The 25,820-nt window shown below is 34.1% G+C and overlaps 1 protein-coding gene across 1 annotated transcript in view; it reads right to left on the bottom strand.

Moving 5' to 3' along the window:
• Window positions 1-25,820, bottom strand: part of LOC129744981 (protein yellow-like) — a 92,040-nt gene that overhangs the window by 14,190 nt on the left and 52,030 nt on the right. The window contains exon 2 of the mRNA XM_055737802.1: window positions 5,923-6,974. Within this exon, the coding sequence (XP_055593777.1) occupies window positions 5,923-6,439 (517 nt within the window). The 5' untranslated portion in view covers window positions 6,440-6,974. The remainder of the gene's footprint in view (window positions 1-5,922; window positions 6,975-25,820) is intronic.

Raw genomic sequence — 25,820 nt, 5'->3', positions numbered from 1 at the left:
ACGTGTAGGACCAAGGGGCTAAACTAAAAAACCAAAACAAAACCGGCCGATCAATTGGGCGAAACTTGCAGGCGTTACTGGAGTTGAAAACAAAATAGGATGAAACTCGAATATATCTAAAATTTAATTAAAAAAAAAGTTACAGTTCTTGATAACCAACAAAATCAGTGAATATATTGCACATTTCTTGATTTTCTTGAACAAAAAATGGTCGATTTTTTAAATTCGAATTGATTAGATGTTCCGAAATTTCAAACGCGTTTTTCTCGTTTCCAGCTAATTGCAAGATTCGCTCTTATGAAATATTACGCTTGAATTAATCAATTTCCTTAGTCAATAAAAAATAGAGGTGCCCTTAATTATTATTTTTTTTACCTAATTATTTATATATATTTGTCCTCATCTTATTTCCTACACTGGGAAATTAATCTTTGATTTGCATCTAGATTCTAGATGCAGTTCAGCCCAGACTGGCAATTGAATTATAAAAATATTGATTTTAAAAAATTTTTGTGATTTTCCGAAAAATATTTTTTCACCAACAGTGTTGGTTAAGGATAATGAAAGCAATATAAAGTTTGTAGGTGGTATCATTAAGCCAACCCGTCACACTGGGTAAATTTATTTACGACATTTAAAAATGTACATCTATTGCTAGATTTTGAAATTTTCATTTATAGTCCAAATCTTTAAAAAAATATCTCACGATATGAAACACTATGATTTCACCATTTTGTTATCATTAAATGATAGCTTAATGTTACATGATCACCCGTTTAACGGTGAGCCATGTTACACGCGCTTGTACCGGTCACAAGTGATTTTTATTTGTTCGCGCATCAAAAAATCTCAAATAATTCAAATCACACAAAACCAACGGAAAATAGAGAAAAAAAAAATTTAAACATGTTTTATATGATCTTGAAAATCTAATTATTTTGTTGGAAAACTGGTTATTTTGACACAATAATATATTGCAATATATGGATTGATTTGTTTTTGGAAGAAAAATTAATACGTTTTGAAGCCAAAAAACTCTACTTTATTTTGTTGAAAGAAGAATTTGTTTATATCCAATGTGTTTGTTTTGAAAAGCGAACAAAACAAACGCAAAAGAGTGAATTCTCGTCACAGAAAAGGGACCTTTTTAATTTTACGAGAGAACTTTGACATTTTCTGACATTAAAAATAAAATCTTCTTTGAAAATTTTAACACGATTCTAAAACACTAAATTTTACAGAAATCGGTTGGAATCTAGTTGAGTTACAACAGCGCAAATGAGAATATTCTCGTCACAAAATTTGAATTTTTGTAAAATTTAATAAGAGGTATATGCTCTGAAAGCTGTTCTGACCCTCCAGATGGTCGGATTTTCACAAATCGAACATAATTTAGTTAATTTTTCAATAAACTCGTTATTTTGAAATAAAAATACAAAAAAAAACTGAAATAAACTTTATTTTTGTTAATCTTTTTATGGAGACTGTGAGAAACAGCAATAATTTTAATGTGTATTTTTTGTTCCGTTTATAGGTCGTTTTATGATTTTCATGGCATTCGTGACTTTATATCAATTTTGCGGTTGGCAGACAGTTATTGAAAAAATTATCGGATGGAACTGTGTTCGATGTTTACTCTTGGACTCGAACTCGTCGACATCGGCTCAGGAAGAAACTGACTTGTCAACTGAGCTATATCACATTATCACAAGCCGAATTTTAACGTTTGATCCCTCAGTATGTTGTTATTCAAGAAGTGTCATTAAAATAAAAGTTAGATGAAGATACTGAAAATTTTTTAAATTTAAAAAGTAGGAACAATAAAATATCGTTAAATAATAGTTGATCAGTAGTAAATCAGACAGCTCATTTAGTGGGGCGCGTTTTGAAAAATTAGAGTGTTTAAGGAAAAATCACGATTTTTTACTGTCCAAACCAAAGTTTAAAGGAAAATTACTTTTACTGTGAAGAATATGATCCATCCTACCAATTTTTCTTAAAATTCATGAAAATCAATGGAAAACTCGGAAAATTTGCAACGGGTTCAAATATAGGAAACTTTCGACTTTGATGTTCCATGTTTAGACCTAACATCACCAAAACTTTGTATCAATACCAACAAATCAACAAAGGTGCGAAATTTTTATTGAGGCATAATTCTAAACCAATATTGAATATTTCTAACAGTTTTTGCCAGCTTTACGCACATAAACTAGAAGTAAGTAGACACAAACAAGTTTTAGCTATTGTTTAGCTGATAGAGCTGACGGGGAATGAAAGTGTTTGTAATATTCTTAACAGAAATTTCAGTTTTTTTAAATGCTAAAAAGCTGTAATACTTTTGTATGATAATAATTGATTGAAGATTACATTTTCACTAAATTTGTTAGTTTATTTCCAAAAAATCATATTTTTATATAAATTTCAGTTCTAGGTCCATTTAAAGGAACCGGTCCAGTACCGAAATAGGAACAGTAGGTTCAATGTTGGAACTTTGCATCATCCATATCTTTGCAAATCTCTCAATAACGGCGAAACCTATGTTAAAAATTTTCATTGAAACTTGCAGATAAGATCATGACTTATAGATGGATTCCCGAAAGGATATAAATTTCCCGTCAATTTTTGAGAAAATCATGATTATTTAAAAACCACCGCTTAAAAGGTCCAAAGAAGGGCAACTAACCCTATATAAAAATGAATTTCTGTCTGTCTGTCTGTCTGTCTGTCTGTCTGTTTCCTATAGACTCGGAAACTACTGAGCCGATTTGCGTGAAACTTGGCAGGTGGAGGTATTGGAGGCCGGGGAAGGTTCCTATTATGGTTTGAGACCCCTCCCTCTTTCAATAAGGGAGGGAGGGGCCTCCAAAACAAAAGACAATTTTTTGCATAACTCGAGCACCCATCAAGCAAATGGTATCAAAATTGGCATGGGGTGGTATTTGAGTACGAAGAATCTTCCTATGAACATAAGGTACCCCTCCCTCCTCTCAGTGGGGTGATAGGAAGGGGGGAGGGGGCTACCTTACAATTTTTCATATAACTCGAAAACTAATCAAGATATTGGAACCAAATTTGGCACGGGGAAGTGTTGGGATACGAAAAATATTTCAATGATTATTTGAGACCCCTCCCTCCTTCCAATTTAAGGGGGAAGGGCCTCTTTCATTTTTTTTACATAACTCAAAAACTAATAAAGCAAATGGAACCAAATTTGGCATGGGCGGGTATTTGTGAACGTGATATGTTCTAATGATTGTTTGAGACCCCTTCTTTCTTCCAGCGGGGAGAAAGGAAAGAAGGAGGGGAGTTTCATTCAATTTTTACTGCATAAGTCAAGAACTACAACAGCAAATGGAACCAAATTTGGCATGGAACGATATTTGGGTACGGGAAATGCTTCTATGAATATTTGGTATCCCACACTCCTTCAAAGAGGATGATGAAAAGGGGGAGGAGACTTCTCCCTTACAAGTTTTAGTATAACTGATCGAGCAAATGGAAACATATTTGGCATGTGTATTTGGATACGAGAAATGTTTCTATTTTAAATATAAGCCCCACCTTTTTTCAGCGGAAAGATACGAAGGGAGAAATGGGGGCTTCCATACATTTTTTTTACATAACTCGAGAATTAATTGAGCAAATGAAACTAAAAGCATCAAAAAGTATTTGAGTACGAAAAATACTGTTTCTATATGAAACAATTCCTTTCTTGCAGTAGGATGATAGAATTGGGAATATAGGAAGGGAAGAGAAGGCTTACATTGAACTTTTTTTTTTATAAAATCCGAGAAATGGACAAAACTTAACAAGGAAAATCATTTTGGTATGATGATTATCTGACACAACATCCTCCTTACAGTGAGTAGGTACATAGGAGGAGGGAGGTGAGCCCAATACAATGTTGTTAGCATAGGTTCTAAACTTATGCAAACGAAACCACCAAATGGAAATGAATATGGCATGGAAAGGTACTTGGTTACGAGATATGTTTCTACGATTGTTATAGACCCTTACGCTTCACAGTGTAGAGAGGGGAAAAAAAAGGAGGAGGCTCCATACAAATTTTGTTGTAAAGCTTAAAAACTTATCAACCAATGGAACTATATTTGACATATGTAGGAGGATTTTTGGGAACGAAAAAAAATGGGTATGATTATTAAAGATCACGACCTACATACAACAGGGGGTGAAGGGAAGGACAGGGGACGGAGGCTCTCTTATCAGTTTTTTAGCATAAATCCAGAACATATCAAGCAAAAACCACCATATTTTATAAGTTAGATTGTTTGTCTACGGTTAATTTGAGACCCTCCAGACTGATTCAAATTATCAGATCTATCACAAATTTATAGAGCAAGATTCAGAATATTAGTTTAAGTTATCTTTGTGTTGCAATTCGAAACTTCAGCCGTAGCTCTCATTTTCGGTTGCTTATGAATTATGTTATAATTTGATTTAAAATAATGCCAGTAAAACAACAAATATTCGAGCAATTTTTGAAACAAATCATTTTGTTTTCAAAGGTGTAGCAAAGCACACCGGGTCAGCTAGTTTTAAATAAGCATAACTTCGTTCATCGTTGTTCGATTGAGAAGCTAAGCACATCAAATTGTGGGTAATTGTTTTTTTCTACAACTCGTTGGAACACACCGATATTCTACTTCCACAGAGAGAATACCAATTCAAAGTTGTATGTACTGAAGTCAAAAATGGCCTATTCTAGTGTGAATTCACGTCACAAAAGTAATCGATCATAACAAAAACATCTTAAATTTTGTTATTACCAAATTGTATTCATTATGAAGGAAATTCAATCTACGACAGTTTGCTACATTATTTTTCATTTTCAAGTAAATTGGTTGACTTCTAGAATGATAACTGTTCAGAAAAGTCCGAAAAAGCGATTTCACGTCACGATGGAATGTGTCCAAAGCCTTTGGTTGAACAAAGATGCGTTTTTAGCGTTGGGAATATATGTGGAATTATTAACCTTTCATTTTTAAGCAGAAGTTTGGTTTAAAAATGCACTTAAGTTTTTTTTATAGATCTAGACCATGGAAAATATAATAAGAGCAACCTAACATTAAACACCCCCAGTATCTACTGGGTGTTGAAAGTTAATCTTAAGTACCTAATTCACGTTAATTCAGCCTGTAAAGCTTTAGTCGGTTAAGATTGTGTATGCGTATTAAAAATGAAATTTATTAATTAGTCATTAGCTTGGAAGCACAGTTTTAATGATTTCCCGATTGTTTTTTTTTTTCTAGACCTGGATTGAAATTTTTTATCGTGATAATGTGCACACGAAAAAAAGTTATGACAAAATGTGTCAGATAATTTTCAAATTTTGATTGCAAGTTCCAATCGATTTGGAGTTGATAGAAACGATGATTTTAAACCAGCTGTTCAAAAATAAATTAAGTAATTTAATACATTAAGGGCTGCAAACAAATCTAAACCCAAAAACCAAAAAATTTGGCATTCTATATCTCAGAAACTAAACCAAATTCATTAGTGTCTTCGAGTTATCGGAAGTGTCTTTATAAAATGTTTCTTATTATGTTAATCATCACGTTATGCTTCTCAGTGAAGCGCACTTGTCCGCAATATGTTAATAGGGAGTTGTTTAGGATGGACTTCAAAGGTGTCTTCATTAGGAAATAACGATGCAAGCTAACGGTTTCCCTAAGTTCATAAAGGGTCACCGAAGAAATTATCTTTGTAAAAAGTCCTTAAGGAAGTTAACTAGTCATAAAATATCATAAAAATTCAATTCGACACTGAAGCTGGTGCCGTATGAAGAAAAACAACATGCTCTATTCCGGTGCTTTTATAACCCCAGCAGCTCACCTGAAGCAAATAAATTTGTAAGGTTCCACCTCTACCAGATCATCTCAACCTATAAACAAGTCTCACCTCTGTGCAGCGTTTCCGTTCGGCCGGAATCCACCACCCACATGATGCCAAACTTGTCGATGGCGATGCCCTGAACGAACTGCAGCGCCGAACAGTTGCCCCGTTTGTTCATCTGCCACGAGGGGAACGGTTCGATTTCCGGATCCGTTCGGCCGTTGTTGTCCGGGCGCACAAAGTAACCGAGGGTCGCCGGAACTCCGGCCAACATCCGGGGAATCGTAACGTACAGCCGGTTGGCGTACGGTTTGCAGTCGGAAATTATGACATTCCGGGGCACATATTCACCCCGGTACAGGGCCTGAGCTCGTTCATCTTCACTGGCGTAGGCAAAGTCCATCATGTTCCACTCGTAGACAACTCGGAATTGGCGGTCCGATTGAGTTGTGGGACTCGATGGCGTCGGTGGCCCCAGGACCGGAGCTTGTTCCGTCGACGTCGCCTCTTGGGTGGAAAGTTCCCGGACGCACAGGAAAATCATCACCACAGCCAAGCAATTCCTCTGGCCTCGGGCCGCCATTTTGGTTCTATTAATTACGCTTCAGCACAATCGCGCAGTCACACTCCAAAAGACGACACTGTTCTACTAAATTGACACCGACCGACAGTAAGTCACACTTGGCTCAACATTCACAGCTCTCGGCAATTAACATATCGTGACCGGCTAATAATCAGATCTTGTCACTGCGATATCTAGTATCTAGATATATTCTTATATTTCTCACTTCTCAAGTACACTCCGAAATGCGATTCACACTTCCACTCAGCCCTACCCTGACCTGTGTCTGATCTGTTCTGATAGGTACCAGCTCAAGATTACTTATGATTATTATGATACCGATATACGATTCGAGATTCTAACAAACTTCCACCCCACTCCGGTAGAACCCAAAAAAGTTGAGAAACAAAAACACAATACGACACCGACGGGGAATGTGTTTTGGAAAGCTCTTCACCCACTTCGAGATGAAGATACCAATGACGATGATGATGATGATTCGTTCGTTCAAGTGACTCGTTCTCTGGGCTCAGCTTCAATTATCACTCTGGTTTATCTGGAAATAGAAGAATAACAAAAATCGAGAATGAGATGAAGTCTCTAGGTATAAAAAATGATATCAGTTGCATGGATCAGGTCCGGAGAACATCACAAGCATCAGTGGGTGTTAATTGAATTATTGCGAATTTATTAGTGGTTCTAAGTTCTGTTGATGGTCTTGGTTCTGGATTCCTAGGTTGTGTGGAACGAATAATTGTTTGAAGACAGTTGGATGCATTCTGGATCTATTTGAGTGTAATTTAGCACTTACACTGCAACAAGGCGTTTAACATTGAGCTCTTTGACTGAAAAATCACGACTCAGATTACACGTGCCCTGGAAGATTTGATAGCATCAAGTTGGTTTCACGTGAACTCAATAACACCCAGGGGTATTTTAATAATTTTTTTAGACTTTCTTATTTTACCGAAGAATAATAAGGAGTGTACTCGAAAAAAAATGCAACACTTTGTTTTGTGAATAACTATTGAATGCATGGATGAAAATTGTTGAAATTTTCAGCGAAGCTGCATAGTAATGTAATGTTTACATAATCAAATTTGTGACTTTGTCTTAAGTGGTTACTGAATTAGGGTTCAATGAAGAAGTTTTTCGGCTTTAATTTTTGGGCACCACGTGCGCCATCTATAGTGTATACTATGAACCACTCTTTTTCCAAACCAAGGAAATTTTAGATAACATTTTCTGTTTGCAGAACCATGACCTAGGAAATTAACTAACATTTTGAATTTGGTAAAATTTATGACAAATTTAGTCGTTTGACCTCTATCGACACAAAACCCACATATTTGAATTTTTTATCATTCCACCACAGATTTTGCGTATTGGCACCATTCCGCATCCAGTAAAAACAGAGTATAAACTTCAAGGGGCGTACTGAAATTCTATGGCAGTATTCTTTGTATATTTAGCTATTTATCGTGTCAATCTTTATGAAACACTGACTTAACGGCAGCTTCTAAAGATCCCCACCCTCCTGAAATGTTTGTGATCAAATTTTTCATTTTTCATTTTTCATTTTTGTTCATCTCCGGAAAATACAAGTGGACTGGTACAGGAAAAGCTTTTGGCTGGAAAGCTGCCAGGTTCCCTCTGAAGAGCTCGTTTTGCTGTCCTTTACTAAATATTTAAAATTTGTTATCCACTAACGGTCCAAATGTATTGCGCACAATTTGACCGCCGTATTTCATATATGTTTTACTGGTGGGCTGCTTTTTACCATGTTGAAGTTAAGTCAGGCCTATTTATTAGTCAGCTAGACGAACAAGTCAGAAACAATGATCTTTTTTATCACTTCCCCTACAGACATTCCCAAATTGCTCTTGATGAAATTCCTAACAATCCATAACTTTATAGAATCAAGTTTTACTTTTATTCAAATTTTAGCTTGCTGTTAGATCCTCTAAGACTCCTTGAACAAATTACTATATGAACTTTAGTCGAATAGTTGGTTTTCTGCTGTTTTTGGGTCTCCCGCTGGGACTTTCCTGAATTTTGTCTTGACCTGGTCCAAAAATTTTTTTTAACAAGTTTAAGTATTGAATGCTATCTCAAAAACTATTTGAAAGATTGTCACTAATTTTACACACGTATACATTATATTACTAGGAAGCTTCACTGAAAACTTAATCAATTTCCACTTATGTATTCAAAAGTTATTCGTTGAATTATTTAATCACTGCGATAAGTTGTTTGTTTTTATTATCGACTTTTTTTTTACGAATAAATAACTACAAAATTACATTTCATTTGATCCGGACACTACGAGCTACTTTTGGCTTTTCACTCCTCTTCAGCGGACCTTGAATAATTTTTTTTTCTTTAATTTATTATGTTACGATACTATTTTAAACTTACTTATTTTAGCGATCGTTTAAACTACTGTTTGAAGTTATTTGTTTACTTTTGATGTTATGTTTAAATTTGTCTGTCAGTATTTTGATCTTAGGTAAAATGGAGTTATAGGCTGACCTCAAATTTATAGAGTCCTTCTGTTCATTGCCTCTAATTTTAATATGGAACTTTTCTGCGCAAATTCTTGTGTTATATTTTGAGACTTTTTCAAGAACGTTCGTGTTTTTAAAGTCAAAAATATGACCATATTCTATGCTATGTTGGGTTAGTCCTGATCCTCTAACCCTTTTGTTTTTTACATCGTTTTTATGTTGCTCTAATCTTTTATGCAAAAACTGACTTGTTTCGCCAATACAAGATTTTTTAAATTCTCTAAATTTTATTTCATAATCTACATAAGCTGTTTTTCCTTTGAAATTTAATCTTTAGTTTTTTATAAAAATTCTGTTTTTAAATTTGTCTTAGGACTAAAAGTCAACGTTGATGTCATATTGCTTAAAATATTGAGCTGGTTTTTCCCCTACAGTATTGCGCAGGTCTTCAGCATAAAAATTTAAGTCGAGACTTTTTAAGTAGTTTACATAATCATTGTTGAAACCCGCGATTGGATAATTCGTCTTTTTACCATCACTGATACAATTTGCAATCGCTAGTTTAGAGAGTAGCTACGTAAGGACCTCACTGTAGTAGTGAATAATGAATTAACTCTATTCCACTATTGAAACCTGCGATGAATAATTCAACTTCAACAAACATTAATTTTATAAGTTTTTCGATGTTTCTATGAATTGCAACAAGGGATCAACGATTGTTTAATTTTCATTTGAGATAAATTAAGGGCCCGGGGCAATTTTAGTCAAGACCCTATAAATCGATGATATTTTTCATATACCATCTTAGAGAACTCATAACTATTGAACAAACGAAGGAACTGAAAATTAGTTCAACATATTGCCTTCAAAAAACCATTATGTCTCGTAGAAGGCAGTTTCTGTATCTTCAAACAATAACACTGGTTTACAAAATTTTAAAAAAATCGTGAACTTGATAAACTGACCAACATTTTTAATGTAAAATCGGGCGCTGAATCCGAAAATGAAATTCAAAAAAATCTCAGTAGAACCGTTTTTGAGTTATGCTCCAAATATGAAATTTCGAAAAAAATAAAAAAGTTCTTGTACTTAGATTAAAATATCTCGGACGGCATAACAGTAATTTGAAATCCCTCTTTTGCATATTGAAGGTGAATAAGTTTTCTATCGATCATCTGAACACTGTTTTTGCGTTTGACCAACAGTATTGCTGGTATTAGTGACTTTATAAGAAAAAAAATTATAAAAAAACGCATTTTTTTAGAGAAAATTTTGTTTCAACAAAAGTTTTAAACTCGATGGTAGCATTTAAAAAATCTGCAACCGCAATAACTTTTCTGTTTCAAATCCAATCGAGTTACAGTTCTAGGGTGAAATATTTGTCTCAACTTAGGCTTTAATAAAATCAAACATAAAAAACAATCAGCTAGTGATGAAAAAAGTTATTGATGAAAATCCAGTATTTTTCGTTCCTTCCGGGCAAAATACCTCAAAATTTTATTCACGTTTGAGACTTAAGCAACCCCTCCCTATGGTCAGATCTTCCTGAAACTTGGCATGTGACCTTCTGGTAAGCTAATAAATAATTTCAACATGGAGCGAGTAAGATTTATCATGTTTCATTCTTCCTATACTATGATAAGTGTAAAGCGGTTCGTTGAATTATTAAACACTCCAAAATTTTTAGTTATGGTAAAGTAGCCATAACTTTTTCAATTTTCAACCGATTTTGATAAATAACCACTTGAAATCTTTGTTTTAAATAGACATTTGAGCGTAAAAGAAAATCAGATTTTTTAAATGCTACCATCGAGTTTAAAACTTTTGTTGAAACAAAATTTTCTCTAAAAAAATGCGTTTTTAATAATTTTTTTTCTCATAAAGTCACTAATACCAGCAATACTGTTGGTCAAACGCAAAAACAGTGTTCAGATGATCGATAGAAAACTTATTCACCTTCAATATGCAAAAGATGGATTTCAAATTACTGTTATGCCGTCCGAGATATTTTAATCTAAGTACAAGAACTTTTTTAATTTTTTCGAAATTTCATATTTGGAGCATAACTCAAAAACGGTTCTACTGAGATTTTTTTGAATTTCATTTTCGGATTCAGCGCCCGATTTCACATTGGAAATAACCTTCAGTTTACTGAGTTCAAAAATGCTGTAAACTAGTGTAATTGTTAAATCATCACATATAAACATCGCGGAACAGTTAATCAACCAATCGAAAATGTAAATTCTGATAAGAGCTGTTAAGTGCCAAATTTTATTCGCAATTTATCTTATAATTCTATCACCAACTAAAATTTTCTATTTTGGGAAAATTCAAATATATAAATAAATAAAGGTTTTTCATTTCATAATTGTGTATCATGGTAAGTGCTTCATCGAAAGCAGAATAGTCGTCATGACAATTGAGAAGTAACATTAACACATCAGACTTAAAATCCAAAATTTCAAAAATTTAACCAAAGAATTCAACTCATCTTCCATGGAGATACACATACAAAATTCAATAGAACAATCCAAGCTCAAGAATCAGATTTTATCCAGAAGCACAATAAAATGTCTCAAATTCAAATCATAATTTCAAATCAAACTCTGACACGAATGCCACAAGGATGGTAAAGGGTCGTTGATAGAACAAATTAAATCAAGATTTTAGAAACATATTACGAAAAAAAAAAATTCAAATACAAAACTGAGAATCATAGTTCCAATCAGAACCAAAACAAAAATTGCAAATTGAAATTGTTGTTTATAATAATGTTTAATAATATTTAATTAATTCAAAACAGAAACAAACGTTTTGATGATATGTGCCAAAAATTTTAAATGTAATGGCGATTTCAATTTTCAATTGAAATAAAGATTCATCATCATCAGATCAAATATTGAAAACAGAAAGTTTTAAAGCAGGCCACTACATAAAGTTTTGGTTTTATAAGGAGTATGAGGAGTCTTATAGAACTATCGGTGTTACTTGGAATAGGTTCTAAATGGTGATGGGATGTTTAAAACACGGATTCAGTACTAAGTAATTAAGTAATTGAAAAATTACATAATGAATCGAAATAAGTAAAGTACATACCTTCTAAAATTATCTCGAGTTCTCAATACTCAGAAAAATATGAAACTTAAGAAACAACACAAAACTTGAAAATCTCAATGAATTTAATCTTTGTGTTAAAATTCAGAAGAAGACTTTAGATTAGAAAAAAAGATTGTTTTGTTTTCAAAGATTCACTTATGGAAATTTGCAATTCAACTATGAGAAGGTTTTTTTTACAATGGGAATGGACGTTCAATTGAAAAATGATATGCTGAATTCAGGAACTCAGAATCAATTGTAGAACACTTTGGTTTTATCAGCTGTAAAAGTTTGATTTCGAATTTAAAACCTTATACTTGATTTGAAAATGAAGTTCGATAAAATAAACTTAGTATTGCCGATTGCACAAATTTAAGCTCTTTTCCCACTCCGACTTCGACGTTTGGAAAGATGTTTTCTGTAGTAAAGTTTTAAGTGTATTGAGGACCCTGTTATTTTGCTTAGAAGTCTTTTTATATTCACTATAAGTCATTATTTGGACCAATTTGTGTTCCGTTGATTTGTATTAACTAGATAAATTTCGAAGATCTCAAAACTAATTATCGAAAAGAGGGTGCATACATAAATTATGCATTATTCATTAGACTGGTCCAAATTTGTATGGGATAGTTTTTAAAACATTTTTTTCAACACGGCACCCCCTAGATTGATGTACTTAGGTGAAAAAATGACTTTTTGAAGGTTTGAGATCATTTGGCAGAAGCACAAGCTGGCGCAGAGGACTTGAAATTTGTTTGGAGATTTTCGGCAAAATGTATGGAAAATCGACATACTTTCACTCTTTGTGTTCTAAAATATGTTTTCAGTATGCTAGAAAGCTCAAAATTTTAGGAATTGTAGTTCAAACAATGACAAACAAGTTTGTAGAAGATTGTGACGCGATACGAGTTGACTGTGATGAGTTATCCCCAATTGAATATGTGATTTTTTTTTCGCATTTTATCGATATATCGTGAACAGTGTATAGTTGGATATTAGTTCTAACTTGATCGCATTGTCACACAATGAGAATAACAGATAGAAAGTTTGTGTCCTCGGCAAAATTGTAGTTTATTTTATAACAAATATCTTTGCAAAAAGTTGAAAGAAAGGTTTGAAAAATTATGAACTGCTGCTTTGTTTTGTTATAAGAAAAAGAGTTTTTAAGCTAATGCGATTATTAGCCCATAATCCGTTCATGATATATCGAAGAAATGCGATAAAAATCTTACATTCAATTGCGGATAACTCATCACAGTCAACTCGTATCGCGTTACAATCTTCTATAAACTTATTTGTCATCGTTTGACCTACCATCCTTGAAATTCTGAGCTTTCTAGCATAATGAAAACATATTTCAGAACACAAAGAGTGAAAGTATGTCGATTTTCCATACACTTTTGCGAAAATTTCCATACAAATTTCAAGTCCTTTGCGCCAGGTCGTGCGTCTGCCAAATGACCTGAAACTTTCAGAAAGTCATTTTTACACCTAAAGGCACCCTAGGTTGGTGCCGCGTTCAATATAAGGATTTTTTTTTGTTATGGGCCAGTCTATTATTCAAACTTATACTTATCATTTTGAAGTCAGCATTCTCAATTACCCATTTTTATTTATTTTATTTTATGCTTATCTCTAGAAAGCTCATAGTTTTGAATGATTTCCAGTTTTTTTTTTCAATTTAATTGTATTTTTTTATTTCAACGATACCTGATTTTTACCCGGGTAATGCCTGGTTAAATTTCTGGAGCGTTTTTAAAAAAAGCCTTTAATTGAATTAAGTATCTTGTTTTTTTACATGACGTTGATACTGAATGAAAACAAGAAATATTTAATTTTATTCTTCTTCTTCTTTCTTTGAAAATAAATAAATTTATCCATAAAAATATGAAAACCAATGGAAATGAGGTAAATTTTATGTTTTTTTTTGTGATATTTATGTGCAGATTTCAAATTCTTGAGTGAATTGAAGTGTCAAATTTGATTTCTGATAATGTTATTGAAAAATTAAATTAAATATTTCAGAGTAGTTTTTTTTATAATGAACACACACATATAAGATCTCAGAGAAACTTCATGTCTCTTTGAATCGATCTAATCCAAACTTAACACTTAGTCCAGCAAACTTAACACCAGACCAAGTCAGAGAAAGAGTACTATGTATACCGTTATCGATATCCGATCTCATGACCTCTGGTTTTGAAGACGTGAACGCTATCCTCTAGGCCACGGCTGGCTGCTAGTTGAGCCAAGGATATCAAAAAGCATAAAGTAAAATCCGATTTAGCTCAGACTTGGTCCTCAATATGTTGAAATTTATTATTCAATACTAGATTTGGTCACCCGATCAGTCGCTTCATTATGAATCCATCACTGATGGAATTAAATGTAATTCAATCTGATGGAATTGAATGTAATTGAACAGAATGGCAATTTTTTTTATCAAAATTCCTTGATTCTCATGAAAATCTATTATATAAAATTCTCTTGTAACGGTGTTTGTAGTACTACTCCTCCGAAATTAGAATATTCTGTAGCCATGCGAATCGGTTTATATCGAATAAAAACAACACAAAGTCGCATCAATTGTCCGTAATTATCAAATTTGTAGTTTTTTGAATGAAATAAAAGTCATGGCTTCCATTTTTTCGAGATTTTTTTTTCCTTTGGGCGGTTTGTTTTTCGTCTCCAAGGTCGAGGCGTCGCGAGCAGACGTCGTTAGAAGATAGTAACCATGGCATAGCATACTGATCAGTTAGAATATTTTGGCGCGTATTTCTCAACAAAGCATATTTTCAATGCAAGTGGTGGCGATATGAAGCCTTGATGTAATTTGTTTTGTTCTTGATACCTAGCTCATTTCTACAGCACATGGTTATGAATGACGCCTAGATGTGACTCAGGTTGACATTTTGCTGATCGAATAAAACATATAATATTTGTTTTGCCAAAATCTGAAATTGAAAAGTCAGGCATCCATTTTTAGAGATTTTCATTTCTTCGAGGGGTTTGTCTTTCGTCTCCATGGGCGAGGCGTCGCTAGCAAACGTCATTGCAAGATAATAGTAACCAAAGCATACTGTTAATTGATCGCTGGAAAAAATTAAAAATTAGGCGCCTATTTCTCAACCAAGTATCTTCTTATATTTCTTATGCACGTGAGGGCGATATGCAACCTAGATGTGTTTTTTTTGCTTATTTGTACACAGCATATGGTAATAAATGACGCCTAGATGTGACACGGATTGATATTTTATCGACCGAATCAAAACCATATAAACGATTTCAAATATTAAAACCATTTTTAATTCGTGTTAATTTAAGTAGTAGATTGTTGTCCAGAAATATGAATTTGATAAAAACAAATATGAAATAATGTTATGACACTTAGCAGACTTTTGAAAATAAGAAATTGGGAAGCTTTACATTCAATTTCGTATTATCCAATACGCCTAGAACGCAAGACACATTAACTGAACAAGAGTCTATTCTATTCTATTTTGTTTATTTATAGAGAATTTTAACCAACTTGGTCATTCGTCCTCTCATCAAGAGTCTGTTCTTGGAAATAGATTAGATAGGATTGAACTATTAGATTTTTTGCAAACGTAAATTGAAGTTATCAATTAAATAATCTACTTTTTAATAACAAAAAGTGAGGATATGCATTTCCGGAAGAATTTTCAATTGAGAAAGTAGATTAGAGCAAGTGCAAACTATCAACTTTTACAAAAAATGTATACATTATTTCTTCATTTAAAAATTGTTTGGTCCAAAAAAATTTGATTAAATAAACTTAACAATTTTTTTAAAATCATTCTCCAAAAAACTGTTTACACGTTAACTGTTTGTTTGCACACACATTTCAAGTACAAACTTAACTTGAAAAGTGTGTTTTTGTTTTACATATTTTGGCTAAATAGAAGAGACTTTTGATTCACTTTTTTGTTGAAAAGTTTTTTTGTGATTGATATTCCAGGGGCAGCAGATTTTTATGATGAACTTTTAATATAACCTGAAAGTGTTAAAAATAATATTAATTCCTGTAATTTATTAGGTGGAATAAGTGAAAACGCGCCATTTAGCTATGAAACATCTACAATTTAAGAAACTCATCTCCAAAATGGCCAGAAAGGATATCCCAAGTGTTGAATCTGAAGCGGATATTCAAAATTATTGTAAATGTCTTTGTAAATCGAGGTCTTTTGGTTGAACAGCATTCAGTGAAATTGAAGTACCAAGCATTAATTTATTCCGGAGAAAAACTTATTAAGGATATAGCAATGAAAGTTGATAAAACAGACAAACAAGAACAAGTATTGAATTCATTTTAAAGTCTTTTCACTGACGCATTTGAAAAAGACCTATGTGTTTTCACTTGCTCCAATAAATGGAACAAATGTACACTTCGATTTTTTTTTCTTTTGTCAACATAACTACTTTTTGTTTTTGAAAAAAATTCTTTATTCAGAGAATATGAAAGTTGAACTGTGGTGATATTCGTTAGCATTTGACCGGTGTTTCATTTATGAAAATTAAGATTTAAAGTAAAAAAGACACATAATTTATATTAAGGTTTTGTTTATATGATAATTTCCAGGAAATAAAATGAACTCATGAAACCATCGTAGCCTGAACAGATTATTTATTTTCAATCTATTAAATTTAAAAAAATCTGCTTTTCAATTAAATGTTATTAAAACTTAAAAATATAACGTAATCCTGAATGAAATCGCAGATCACCACCAACAATGTTCAGGAAATTTATAAATCAGAACTGCTTCAATTAAAATCTTTAAAATAATGGCTGAATATATCTAAACATATATTTTCCTCTTTTTAAAGCCAATCGTTTCTTTGATTCATCGGGTTAAAGTTCAAAGGAATTAATTTGCATTTTTTGCTCGAATAAAAAAAAGGAATTTGCAATACACAGATTTAATGCCATGTAAAGTGCTGTTTGGGAACAATTTAAGTTGAAATGTGTAAAGTATATAACTTAATTATCAGGTGAATCTTTTTGGAAATGATTTTGGTGAAAATATGAATTTTCATTCAAACTGCTTCGAAGGATGGGGATGGTGAATAAAAAGCTGTTTCAAATGGTTAGTAAAAAATCTTTTCTTATTCTTTATTTCTTCAGCTCTAAAAAATACACCATACAAAGCTAATTGGGAGCTGAAAGCGCTGCGTTAGTCAAAATATTCGGCAAATACTCCAAAAATTGTCCCGATATTAAAAACAATATAACAAAACGGAATACAGCAAATGAAACATACATATTATCAACATACAGTTATTCATTGAACAAGTTACAAAAATTGAATTCGAAAAAACCCGATGAGTTTAAATTTTTTGGTTGAATTTTGATAGAATTGAGCCGGACAACTTGAGTAAAGGGAAAGAAGGGTAAGAAGGGAAATGGAAAGAAAACTAGGAAAAATAGAAAATGGACGCCAAACTGAACATGGTAAGACGAAGTTTACCGGGTCTGCTAGTATAGTTATAAAATCATTGAAAATTTTTTTTTATGAATTTTCCAAATTATCAGCTTTGGTTTGTAAAACTAAGCACTTTTATTGTTTCCATATGAGCTCTCAATCTAACTGAATTAATTCAGAATTCAAAATTCTGAAAATGAGAGATTGTAGAGCTCCTTATTTTGCGAAAAGTCCGAAAATTTCATGTACATACCTAGCTTTAACCATTCCTCAAATACCGCTTGGAGGAAATACAGAAAGATCCTAACCGTAAAGGGAGGTTAAGTAGTTTAAATTAAAGAAATGTTAAACCTTTTTTTCAAGGGGGGAGGCGGCAATTGCCCCCCCCCCCCTTAATCCAGCCAGCCTTGGATCAATTGTATTATAAGAAGAAAGCTTGAAGAAATCTTCTCTTTTTGTTTTCTTTATATCTTAAAATAATTATAAAAAAACCATGAGAAATTGCTACTCTCACAGTTTCTTACAACATTTGATACTAAGGTTGAAGAAGACATTTCTCGCGTGAGCTTTCATTACGTCGTATGAAACAAAATGTAAACAAACAGTTTTATTAGGAAAAATTACAAAAACTGACATAAACTAGTTCCAATTTCTTTCCATTTAGAATCATTGTAGCCTGGACAATATATTCTTTATGTTAGATACAAATTTTAAAGTTGTTTTGATAAGTTTTGCTGCAGTTTTCTGTGAATTCTTAAGATGTTTCATACGACGTAATGAAAGCTCACGCGAAATTTCTTTTTTATTAAATCTTTTATAGTTCTATTAATCGCGTTTGACAATTTTTCTCTTCTTTTCTTTTTCTTTTTTTGTAAATTTCGAAAAAAAATCAAGTATCCGAAAGATTACAAGACCAAAGACTAAATTTTGGAAGATAAGAGTTATTTCACCTTTTGTATTCTTGATTTTATTCAATATTTCGATTAAAAAATTACTTGATTTGTAGATTTTGTGCAACTTTTTTTTCTAAAAAGATACGAATTATGATATTCGACAAAGTTGTTCAGCGGAAAATTTCCTGTAAGAAATTTATAACTTGGCACAAAAACCATCAGCAGGCTCGGCTCCACAGAAGTAACAAAAATGATGTTGATTTTTCAGTACAAAATGTTAAATTTTCCCATACAAACCTAAAAGTTCAAATTTACTCATGTAAACGTTACTTAAAAATTCTGCAAAAAATCATGGATGAGTTTTGGACCAAAACGAAGCTTTTAAGACCCCAGGGTTTGAGAAATTCAAAAATGACCCAAAATCGACTCAGTCTAGTGTCCAGTGTCTAGCAAGAGTGACTTTCTTAGAGGTGATGTCAAAAAATTGTAATAATATCTATAAAAATTTCTAAATTGGTAATATGGAGATATCCGATTATTATATGATATTTCTCGCCGCCTTTGTGGTGCAAGGACTAATGCAAGAATGCCGCTGAAAAACCGAGCAGGTCAGCTGCTGACAGATCGAACAGATCAGCTCAAGCGTTGGACTGAGCATTTTGATCAACTTTTTCGAGTTACAAATAGCAATGGCCAACAGAACCCGCAGCTCGAGGCGCCCACAGTAAGTCGCATTAATGGCGTCAACTCGGAAGCGCCCTCGCTGGCTGAAATAGAAGCGGCAATCAAGGACATGAAATCCAACAAAGCGCCTGGAATCGATTGCATTCCTGCTGAAATGCTCAAAGCCGACCCTGCCTTGTCAGCACAAATGTTGCACCGTCTATTCGCTGACATTTGGGATACTGCAACATTCCCGGCCGACTGGATGCAGGGTATCCTCGTAAAGGTCCCAAAGAAAGGAGACCTAACAGAGTGCGGTAACTGGCGTGGCATAACTTTGATCTGTACAACCCTCAAAGTACTCTGCAAAGTGATCCTGAACAGGATCAGGAGAAAATCGACGCTACACTCCGACGGCAACAAGCTGGATTCCGATCCGGACGATCATGTGTGGACCACATCACAACGCTACGAATAATACTGGAACAAATCAACGAATTCCAGGACTCTCTTCTGCTGGTGTTCGTTGATTTCGAAAAAGCATTTGACCGACTGAACCACGAAAACATCTGGGCTGCTCTTAGACGACGAGGGGTCCCAGAGAAACTAGTCCATCTCATCGAAGCACAATACGAGGCATTTTCGTGTAAGGTCTTGCACGACGGTGTCTTGTCCGAACCAATCCCGGTAACTGCTGGAGTGAGACAAGGATGTATTTTGTCACCGCTGCTTTTTCTCATCGTAATGGATGAGATCTTGACTGGATCAATTGACTGTAGACCAAACCGAGGATTGCCGTGGAATCCTTCAACCATGGAGCAACTGAACGACCTTGACCTGGCAGACGATATTGTTTTGCTCGCCCAAACACAACAAGACATGCAGAGCAAACTCGACGACCTCACCGAAAGCTCCAAGGCAGCAGGTCTCAAAATCAATGTCGGAAAGACAAGTCGATGGAAATCAATACAGAAAATCGTTCCAATTTCGTGGTAGCTGGACAACAGGTTGAGACAGTGGAGTGCTTCCAGTATCTTGGTAGCCAGATTACGCCTGATGGTGGGACCAAGAAAGACATCGAGACCCGGATCAGAAAAGCCCGATTTGCGTTTGCGAGTCTCCGAAACATCTGGCGGTCACGCCAGATCTCTCTACGAACTAAGATCCGAATCTTCAACTCAAACGTCAAATCCGTATTGCTGTATGGGTGTGAAACTTGGTGCACATATGTATGCGGTGACGACGCGAAAACTGCAAGTTTTTGTGAATCGCTGCCTGCGGAACATCATCCGCGCTTGGTGGCCTGGCAACTGGATCTCAAACGTTGAACTTCATCGCCGGTGTCATCAAAAAGCGCTAGAAATCGAGATTCGGGAACGTAAGTGGAGATGGATTGGGCACACGCTGCGAAGAGATGAAAACGAGATTTGCAGAGAGGCGCTTGACTGGATTCCAGATGGGCATCGAAGAAGAGGCAGGCCCAAAAGCTTGTGGCGGCGAAGTCTAGCCGCTGAAATCCGCACAGTTGACGAGAACCTCGGCTGGCAGCAAGTGAAGACGCTGGCTCCGGATCGCCAGCAGTGGAGATCTTTTATCTCAGCCCTATGCGCCGGTCAATCGGCGCTGGACCCTTAGGTAGGTAGGTAATATATTAAGTATATTTTTTTTAGCGTTGTATCTCTGAAAATGGAATATCTCAGTAATATCCGAATCCTTGAGTAAATGAAGGAAAAAAAATTCTGTTTCAAATTAAGACCGATTTTACTCCAAACAGTCAAAACTCATCGGTTTTCAAATGATAACTGAAGTTTTTAAAGAATTCGTTTCAAAACTATAGAAAATTATGATATTAATAAAAAGAGATCATAAGAACCAGAATTTTTTCTCATTTCAAAATGATTCTCTTCAAATGTGCTTTGCTAGCAAATAATTTCATATTCCTTAACACGCTTCAACAAACAAATCTTGCCTTGCCACGTGTTTTGGGCAAACATATTTGTCAATTCCCAATCGGAACTCTCAACCCATACAAAGCAGACACACAAATCATGGCCCGGTACAAATCCAAAAATATTATCCTTGTTATTCATCTGCCGAACGTCACGTCACACATGGGAAAATCCGTTTTCCCGGAGCGCATCCGTCCCAAAACTTGAGGAAAACGGAACGTGACTTCTGAGCCGGATTGTTGTGTGTCTGTGTCTCTTTCTAATTAATCAGCACTAATGAAGTGATTTGGTGTTTCATTTCTTCTAACTTTTTTTTCTTCTCCATTTTTTTCATTATTCTACTTGCAGGTGAGACAGAAGTCGGTCCGGTCCTTTCCCATTCACAGATCCGAGAGAAGTCACGTGCTCAAGGATGATGAAATCCTCTAATGACGATCTTTCACGGATGATTAGTCGCCCGCCAACGGGGAAGACTCGGCACGGAAACCAAAGGACACATGTGGGATAAGTCTCTTCCAATTCATTAATTTTTGTCTGATCCGGATTTGTTTTTGGTTGGTGGGGGGAATAGTTGAATGAATATGTTTGATTTCTTGGGTAAAATAACTGAATCCTAAAAAAGCTTCCGTGCTATTCTGTGCAGAGAAGTCCTCACTAAAACAGAATCGAAAATTGCTACTTTTCGGCACTTCTTTTTTGCTTTCTAATGTACATTTCACAATTCGCTTGATCCGAAATTTTTTGTCATTGGCATGGTTGTCCACATGCAATTATGTTAAGATTATTTACCAGAATTTTTTCAGCACGGTTCCGGTCTTTTTTTTAACTAAAAACTTGGAAAAACCCGGGCATTTCATTCACATTACATTACATTACATTACAATACATTATATTGCATTACATTACAGTACATTACATTACATTACATCATATTACATTGCATAACTCCCTTTTTGAATCTTGAGTGTCCATCTTTATATCTCTTATGTTTCTTAACCGATTTGAACAAAATTTATAGTTATAGAAACCTCGGAATTGAATTCAAATGATTTTCAGACAATATTCAGTTGCAACAATCATTTTTAACGTTATGAAAAGTCTAAAAAAATTAAAAAAAACATTCTTCGAAAAAAGACTGTAGATCAGCAGCCAAATGGTCAAAAATCATGAAGTTTCTGAAAAAGCTTAAATCAGAAGCCGTATGTTGCGCACAACTATTTTTTTTTTAATTTTGAAGATAATGACCCAAAAAAAGATGTGCGCATCTGAAAATGAAGTTACGGTCGTTTTAATCTCAATTACCCTATACCCTATATATCTCAAATATCTCAGAAAATGCTTATTCGGACACATTTGACCTAATTTTTGAACTCACTTGAAAGAGATTGCACTAAAAACCACCATTTTAATACTAGAAAAATTTTTAACAATTTAGTATTAAAAATTTGATATTAAGCTACGTAAATTTATAAAGTTCATTGTAAAACTTGTGTGTGCGATAGCCGAACAGCAATGGAAAATTTTAGTTATGTCAACCATAACAATTAATGATGGTTTGAAAGTAAAACAATTTGTGCCTTCAATATTCAAATGAACGTTCGATGCAAATCTATTATGCAAAATTTTCCGCCTTGGTTGGTTGAACAAACAAACCGTTCGTTCCTCAATAAACCCCCTCGGATAAATGGGTTATTCATCGGTAGGTTCGTTAAAATAACAAATAAATTTAATTTTCAAGGCCGTTCCATCCATATTCAGCAGCTTTTGATGCATCAATATCAAAATGAATCATACGAGAACCCTTCGGTGACGTTTCTTGGAAGACTTAAACGAACAAACGAAAAAATAAAAACAAGTTGAGAAATCAACCTAAAAATTGTGAGAATATTTTCCTTGAAATAATAGGTTCATAAAGGCGCTTTACATGCAATCAAATTGATTGATTACAGTAATTTAGGGTTCTAATGATCTAAAGTTCACTTATCTGAGCGAAAACACTTAAATAGAACAGAGGCTGAAAAAAAGCTAGACACCGAGTTGAAAATGACTCATCCAGGTGACAAGGTTGCCGAAATTACAGAACAATCTGTAATTTCACATAACTTTGAGCAAATGTTTATGAAGGATTTCTGTCACCGAACACAGAATTTTGAAATTTCAACGGATTTCACAGAATTTCAGAAATTTTAATGGATTTACAAAATTATAATTTTTTGGCCAATGTAAAATTTTAATTTTTTACTTCGAACTGAAAAAGTTTCAAAACATTGGTCATTTAAATTGATTTTTCCCAACTTAATCGTAAAAAAGACCTTATATACCATGAATTTTTTTAATCAAATGGAAGGAAATAGAATCACAGAAAAACATCACAGAATATTTTGGTGAAATAAAAAAAAAGGGAGATTTTTTTTTCTCAAAAACACAGAATTTTCTTATTCGGCAACCTCGTTTACCGTATGTTGCCTGAGAAATAATTGTGAGTATATTTAAATGTTTTTGTCTTTTTTTTTGTAAATTTACACTGAGTTTAACATTTGAAGAATTGAAATTCATTTTCACAGTGTGGTAAAATTTTCTCAACTTTCAAATTGCTTCTTATGAGCTTAATCCTGATTTCCAAGCGCTGGAACGATTCCGTCAGAATCCGTTATCTTTTCAAAGGAAATCCATTAAGGCCTCAGGGACCAGATATCAAAGATCTCACGGGAAAACTAGCTGCAGGGAAGCACAATATGCGAACGTGATTAGTCAGGTGCAATCAGGCAAGATGCTGTGTAATTAATTTACAATTTATAGATGGCGATTAACATTTTTTCCCACCATCCTCGCTCGGGGATGAACTAATGGGTATCGATGGGAACGGGCTGCTCATGTGTGATGTTATTCTTGTGACACGGTATCTTGCTGTTGAATCTCTGGAATAATCAATACGATAGTTGAGATTTGCTGTTACTTAAGATGTAGCTTACATTGAAATATTCAAATGCCTGTACAGAAGAGTGGCAATGGATGTATGGGAAAAATTTCATGATCGAATTTATAAAACTGCTCATATACATTTTGACCCTCAAAAATCACCCAAAAGGAGGTCCAAAGAAAATAAGAAAAAAAAATCCCTAATCGACTTTTAAATTTCAAAAATGACCAAAGAGGGGACCCAAGAAAACCCGGAAATTCGAAATTCTCATGTTTGTGCCAATTGATTCAAAAATGCATAGCTACGACATTCTGGGACATTCTGGAAAATCGACCGTTTTCGGGAAACCTACTAAGTTCCAGAGAGTTCTTTTTAGACAAAAAAAAATGTATTTAAATATCACCAGATCTTGACGTTTTATACATTTTTAAGATGTTTGAAATCAAAATTCAAATTTTAGTTTTCCGAATTTGCTTTGGTTCCCCCCTTGTTGATTTTTGAAATTTAACCATTAAAGACCGCAAAGAAATCTCAGTCGTGAAACACCAAAATTTGGCACTATAGGGTAAATGTACCCGACCTTGGCACCTAAGGCATGGTTTGCCCTTTTTTTCGACATTTCTACCTTCCTGTTGAGTGCACCATATAACATCCTTTGAAGAATTTACTTGCTAACTTGCTTAGAGTTCAACAAAAATATGTTTTCTCTATGGAACTTTCATTAATGTGAGTAAAATGCATGCAAAGTACTCACTTCGGTGCTCCAATTACTTGGCCGCCGAACCAATTGTTTGCCGTTTCGATGATCCGATTCTTGGCCACCAGCAAAGTGCAATAGATCTTTACCAACAATGCTCAATTGACAGTTAACAGAATCGTTGGCTATTCTGAATATAAGGCCACTGACAGAATGACGTCAGCTGAGCGTAAAGTTCTATGCGACGATGGAACACCGGGCTTCACTCACTCAACAAAAAAGCTTTTGAAAACATTGATGAAATTTGGTTGAAAGGGAAGCACAAAATAAGCTTTCATTTCAAAAAGTCGGAAGTTCAGAAATTCCGTAATGCGATTGCGACACATAGGGTTATTTTCACTACCAAACAACTGTCTTCATATTGTGGAGTTTGGTTTCATAAAGTAAGAAATTGAAAAATTCCTTGAATGGTATTTTAAAATTTTGCCCTTTTGAATTTGTTAGCTGAGATTATGAGCTTCTAGCAAGAGCCATCTCGAATGCCCGGGGCGTTGCGCAGTGCTTTGACACGCCAAATAGATGTTAGAATGTAAACCTTGCTAAAATATTTTTTTAAATTCTACTCACATAAAATATTTTAAAGAATAATTGGAAAGTAAACGATATTTTCCTGAACTTCCAACTTCTGTTTCCATGAAAAAAATTAGAACAAAAATCCAAAAAAAGAAATCAGAGTAGGTATATGGTTCAAAAGCAATAGAAAACGATTCCAAAACTCAATTCGTTATGTATTTTATATACTAAAGTCATAAATTGCCACCGATCTAACAATTTTTAGATAAGAAAAACATCTTAAGCCTTGTGTGCTTAATTTAATTTAGTTTTTTTTAATATTTCGAACCACTGTGTTCTGTAGGAGACCACGTGGCTTTTGCTCGGCAGACTGCAATGCAAATGCTGTTCGCACGCATACCAATGTACCTTCGATTCATGGTTCCCAAATAGCGATTTTTGCATTTTTAATGCTCGGATATGACTTTTAGTTAGTCGAATCACTTATGTTCTCCAACTTATTTCGAAGCTTAAGTTGATAGCAACGGTCTTATCATACAACCCAATTAGTATGAAAACATTTGTGCGTAGTTTTAAATGCAGTTTTAAGGAAAACATCAGCCCAAAAATACCTCTTGAATAAACATGTATTTTTTCCAGCTTCCAACACTGGTGGTGTATTTC

This window comes from Uranotaenia lowii, chromosome 2, assembly GCF_029784155.1.
Source record: "Uranotaenia lowii strain MFRU-FL chromosome 2, ASM2978415v1, whole genome shotgun sequence".
In the NCBI taxonomy this organism is placed as follows: Eukaryota; Metazoa; Arthropoda; class Insecta; order Diptera; family Culicidae; genus Uranotaenia; species Uranotaenia lowii.
Note: the sequence above shows the minus strand (reverse complement) of the source record. Positions and strands in the feature narration are given on the sequence as shown.